Consider the following 5,802-nt stretch of genomic DNA (forward strand, 5'->3'; position numbering starts at 1 on the left):
TCTTGCCCAATATGGGGCCACTGTACAGTGGCCAGATGCAAAAGAAGGAAGCCAGGATGTTTCATCACGGCGTAGAGTAGGGAATTTCAGTTGGTTCTGCTTTTTTTCACCCCTGACACAAGCTATCTCCAGTTCTGATCATCTTGTCTAAAAACAGCTATTGCAGAGCTGGAAAATGTGATGAAAAAGGCAACCAAGAGGACTAGGGGCTGGAGTGGGGGATCCCCGTGAGGAAAGGTTACATAACAATTTGGGGTGATGGTACTGTAGGCTAGAAAAAATGCTGGATCATTAAATCATGCTACTGTTAACATCTGTATCAGGCAGATGCAGAACGAGACAGCGGTCTCTTCATCCAAGTCTGGGCAACCTGAGCACCTCGAGCTGTTTGGGTCTATCTCTCCTACCAGCCAAATAAGCATGGTGAGGGACGATGGGAGTTGTAGGGTAAAACATCTCGAGGGCCACAAGCTGGTGGAAATGTTGCTCAGTCAAGGAGGTTAAAGGTAAAGGTAAAGGTTTCCCCTTGACATTAAGTCCAATTATGCCTGACTCTAGGGGGCGGTGCTCGTCTCAGTTTCCAAGCCGAGGGAGCCAGCGTTTGTCCGCAGACATTCTCCGTGGTCATATGGCCAGCATGACTAAACATTGAAGTGCACGGAACGCTGTTACCTGCCCACCGAAGTGGTACCTTTTTATCTACTTGCATTTGCATGCTTTCAAACTGCAAGGCCGGCAGGAGCTGGGACAGAGCAATGGGAACTCACCCTGTTGTGCAGATTCAGACCGGCGACCTTTCGATCAATCAGCCCAGCAGCACAGCGGTTTAAACCACTGTGCCACCTGCAGTCAAGGAGGTTACAAGGTGCCTATTTATTTATATTCTATTTCTATACCACCCTATAGCTGAAGCTATCTGGGCAGCTCAGGAGCATTTTTATTGTGCAATATGCAAATGTCAAAATGTCAAAGTGACAAGAGGTACATGATTTAGTCAGGAGACTGCTAGACCAAAGTGATAAATATGCATTCACAAAACTGAGCACAATATATTGTGTGTCAGAGTCGAAGAGCAGAGCTGGAAGCATCTTTATGTCCATGCCTAGCAAGAAGCTTTGTGAAGGAGCACCATTTGCTGTCATGTCTGGACCTTGCAAAGGCCAAATGCCCCCTCCGTCACTGGCTACAAAAGGAAGCTTCTGCAGCTTCATTAAGTCCAAGCCAAGTCAAGCAGTCCAAGCTGATTGCTGCATTGTCCACACAGGTCTCAGCAGAATTTGGAATATGGTAACAAGCACAGCATGGAAAGAACACCAGTCTCATGAAAGGCCTAGTTAAGGTCTTCATGTATCTTTACCAGTGTGAAAATCCAGGCAACTCTGTGGTGGCATCTTGGCCAGAAGGACAAACTGGGGGTCAGAGGTGAATACTTGTATGGAGACTGGAAATCCCCTGGAATCAGGGGCACCAGTGGTATTTCTTTGCAAAGCTGTAGATCACACCTTTGTAGGCCTCGCGGAACTGCCGGTTCATGGCGGCATAAAGCACCGGGTTGATGCAGCTGTTCAGCCATGTGAGGTTGGCTGCGATCATGTGCACCACAGTGGGAGCCCGGTTTTTGGCATCGAAGATGTTGACCAGCAGGAAAGGGATATAGCAGATGACGAAGAAGAGGAAGACCACAAAGCACATGCGGGTCACCCTGCGAAATTCAGAGTGGGTATCCTTGGACTGGTATGGGCTGGCTTTCTTAGGCGGAGCCACAGCTTGAGGCACATGAGGAGACCCCCCATTCTCAGAAGAAGCTGAGGGGACAGTGGTCTTGGATGTTGACTCAGAGGAGAGTCCCTCACAGGAATGCTGGGAAGGCCCTGCACTGTCCACCCCACTGTCCAGCTCGTGGTAGTGTCCTGGCACAGCCAAGTTGGTCCCAGCCACGTGGGTGCCCTTCAGGCTGGCCTTCTTCAGCCGGTATTGGTCCATGTTGCGGGCAGTGCTCTTGACTTTGCGGTGGATGAGGAAGTAAAAGATCCCGACGCAGCTGAGACCCACCACAAAGTAGAAGGCCATGAGGATGGTGGTGTAGGGCCGGCCACGGATGCGGTGGAAGCTGCAGGTGCAGACTTTGGGCACCAAGACGTAGACAGGCCACAGTGGCGCGAAACTGGCCACGCCAACAACCCAGGTGGACAGGGTGATGAGTATCACCCCAAGGCGAGAGAAGATGCGGTCAAAGAGGGCCGTGTTGGCGATCAGCAGGTAGCGGCTGATGGCAATGAGGCAGAGAGTCAAGATAGAGACGGAGTTGGAGACGAAAAGCAGCATCCCGAAGACCCGACAAAAATCGGCGCCCGTCCGCCAGTGAAGATGCAGATAGGAATCCACGGAGAAGGGCTGTAGGAAGGTGCAGTATAGCACGTCCGCCAGGGTCAGGTTGACAATCAGCAGGTTGACACGTGTCTGCAGCTTGATGTCTGTTGCATAAGCCACCAGGGTCAGCACATTGCCAATTGTGCCGGCAATCGTCACCACGATGCCCCAACTCACAGACACGTAGCGGTAGCCCACAATGGACGGGTCATAGCAGGAGAAGTTGTCAGCAAGATTCTCCATCTTGCGAGGAAGCAGTGCAAGATGTCGCCCTCTAGTGGAAAGGCTGGGAGTTAGCAGGGCAATCTGGTACCTATAGGAGATGTGAGAGGGGAGATGGAAGCAAAAACAGGTGGCAGTCAGTTGGCTTCAGTACAGGCCTCGGAAGCACTTCATCCAACACAAAATCAAATGCAGGGCAGGATTCCTTGGCACAAGGAAGTTGTCATGACCAGTGTCATGAATTGCTTTCTAAAAGCAGGTGCATTCATGCTCTATAGGAACAGTTTCTTTGGCAGGATTAGTCTGCCTGTTCAGTACTGGGCAAGAAAAGGCTCCATCCCGTTTGGGGTCTCTGTCATGATGTGCAGAGGAAAATGGGAGAGAGAAAGAGATCTGTAGTGGGCACTCCATGAATGAAGAGAGGGTTCCTTCTACACTTGCCTTGGTTTACACTTACACAAACGTACACACGCACGCACTCTCTGATTTATATCTTGGCTTCCTCCTGGGATGAGAGATCAAAGCACAACCCTATTCCTTCCTTTTTAGGCCTAATTGGGACGTTACTATGGAAACAGACATGTCCAAATCGTTTCTAACTGGTACCATCCTCTACCTGGTTGGTTCACTGCATGCTGGAGATGGGAAGCGTGGGAGGCAGAGACTGGAGGCCTGGGCTACAAAGAGCTCCAATTAGGCATCTGTGGCTATTGGGAAAGCCAACATGAGCCTTTAAAAATCCTGGCACTACCAGCCCCATTGGGGAGGATGCAAGGGCTACAACTGGGACACTCGGAATAGGAATTGTGGGCAACTGTGCAGCTGCTGGTCTCATTTCACTCGGTCTTTGGTACTATTTCAGAAGCAATCAGGTATCTGACAAAAGCAATCTGCCCCTCCTTTGGCACCACACAGGGCTAGGAGGGGAAGGAGAAAGATAAATAAGGAACTTGCTGGGAGTGGGGAGAAAGAGAGCCGTTTTAGCAGTAGGCCTCACCTCCTGCTGGCATGCAGATCCCAACTGATCCCCCCACTCCCGGGAATGCAGACCAGACTTAGAAATACACACACCACCCTCCATGATGAAAAGGAAACACACATTGTGCTAAATGCTTACTATCTGAGGTTGCCAACTGACCCTCCCCGCAAACACCAGCCGCCCTTCTGATTACCTTTAACAACAACCTGGTGTGCCAGGAGTGCTTTTTGCCAGCTTAGGTGGCTTACAGGCTCTGGTCCTGCTTAGAGAGGTCTGACCTGCCCTTGGTTTTCCTGGCAGAAGCGACAGCCAGGCCAGGCTACTGTGGTGTGATCTGTTGGGCTGCCTTTGAAGATGGCCAGCAGAGGAGCAGCCATTCCTGCCCCAGTTCAAGAAATGAGTCCTGCTGCTCCGGGGTACATCCCTGCTCTCACTCTCAGTGTTCGGTCTTTTTGGCATAAAGGTGCAGCTTAGTGGAGGGGAGAGGACATCAACTCCTGTTGCATGTTTGCCTGTCCCACAGATGCCAAAGGTATACAAGCCATCAAGGAAAGAAGAAAGAATAAGGGTGATACCAGAGAGCCAGAGTGGTTTGGTGTGTGGTGTGTCTGATTATAGGAGGTGAAAATCCTGGTCTGAATCCCCACTGGGTAACCTGGGAAAATCTTTTAATTTTTCTGTTTGTTATAATGACTTTCAAAAATCAAAACCAAACAAAAATAGAGAAGTAAAATGCAAAAAGTGGCTTAGTGAATACACTGATGCCACATACTCCTATATTTTTATATAGAGCAAGATATACTATTCTTAGGAATGCTTACACAAAGAATGCAACAAAGGCAGCCCAGATATCCATACATTTAACCATTCGTAAATTAAACTGAAAAACCACCTGCTCAAAGCCTGAATGCTTCATCCAGTCCTCAACCCCTTCTGTTATTGAAGGCGGCCAGTTGTTTTTCCAGTGGTGTCATAATCATCTTTACAGTGTCCAAAGAATGGGGAGGGGGGGATCCACTTTTGCTGGCCTTGTGTAAAGTTCCAAGACACAGGCAGCTAGTTAGGAAGAACATGAGTGTCCACGGGAACTTTCCGTCACAAAGTTTGTCTATATTATTGCCTCCTCACCGAAAGAGGCATCCATAGGGAGTTGCCAAGGGAGGCACACACGGACTGTATTACACTCCAGCAACTGGCCAATTTAGACAAACCCATATGATAAAGTTGTGGCATCCAGTAAACCTGCAGCATCAGCTTCTGCTGAATTCATCATAACCTGATGGCAACCCCGTCTAAGACAGATGCCAACAAACTGATTCATTGATTGCTTAAGAGCCTGTATGTCATATTTATTCAGCAATAATATATATTTATAAACATGGATTGAGGGTCAGTATCGCTGTTCAGCTCAATCAGTACTTCTACAACTAAGGCAAAGCAATAAAAGCAGTTGGACCAAACCGGGATGCTAACAGCTGTTTCAAGTGCATGCATTGCCATGCAGCTGTAGCTAGCAAATCATGTGCTTTTAATAGCAACTCGGTTCCCAGAAATCATTACTTGAAGATGTTCACAGCAAGGAAATAATGCAGGTCGCTTGTTACTGTCTGCAGGTCAAGCTGCTTCGAAGAGCCCAGAAGTAGGGGCTAGTACAAGAAGAAATCCTCAGTTAGCCACTCAGCCAATACTGAAAGATAATGTCAGCCCTATGTACCACCAGGAGGCTTAGAAAGAACTATGGAGCCCCCCCCCCCACAAGTAAATAACAGCTTAACACCTAAGCTTTGGATGTTCTTATATATAAATGTTAGTATGATAGAAGAAAGTAACTTACTGTGGAAAATTGAGCAAACGACCCAAGCTGGTGCCCTGCGTCTGCAGATCTGGTGTCTCCACCTTTTCTGACACTTTTTATAAGCTTGTGCATGCCCGGGCTGAGGAAACAAAAACTCCCAAGTTTCCAGCCTCCCTGAAGCAACTTCCTCTTCCCCTAAGGCTCATAAATGTCAACTCACCAGAGTGCTTGAAAGAAACTTGCTTTCATGGGTGGTAGAGACTCGCCCACAAAAGCTTATAGGAGAAATTTAAACAAGAGTTTTAAAAGGATTAACGATTAACACTAGCTGGCCTGAAGAAGAGAGAGAGACAAGCAGGGAAGGAGGTGTTGCTCTCAGGTGTGGAGAGACAGAACAAGACAACCTGCTGTGTACATTGGGATATTTGATCATATA

General features: G+C 48.4%; 1 protein-coding gene across 2 annotated transcripts; it reads right to left on the minus strand.

Annotated features, from left to right (window-relative positions):
• Positions 1 to 839: 839 nt before the first annotated feature.
• Positions 840 to 5,520, minus strand: GPR84 (G protein-coupled receptor 84). Of its 2 annotated transcripts, none has more exons than XM_044443173.1 (2): positions 5,406 to 5,520; positions 840 to 2,683 (listed from the first exon to the last, which is right to left on the minus strand). In XM_044443173.1, exon 2 carries the CDS (start codon positions 2,611 to 2,613, stop codon positions 1,459 to 1,461), a length of 1,155 nt encoding a protein of 384 aa, XP_044299108.1. In that variant the 5' UTR covers positions 2,614 to 2,683; positions 5,406 to 5,520; the 3' UTR covers positions 840 to 1,458. The 2 variants fall into 2 exon arrangements, with proteins under 2 accessions (XP_044299108.1, XP_044299109.1); XM_044443174.1 differs by lacking the exon at positions 5,406 to 5,520 and adding an exon at positions 4,147 to 4,706.
• Positions 5,521 to 5,802: the final 282 nt, after the last annotated feature.

The sequence above is a fragment of the Varanus komodoensis genome, unplaced genomic scaffold, assembly GCF_004798865.1.
Source record: "Varanus komodoensis strain SLA01 unplaced genomic scaffold, ASM479886v1 scaffold41, whole genome shotgun sequence".
Lineage (NCBI taxonomy): Eukaryota > Metazoa > Chordata > Lepidosauria > Squamata > Varanidae > Varanus > Varanus komodoensis.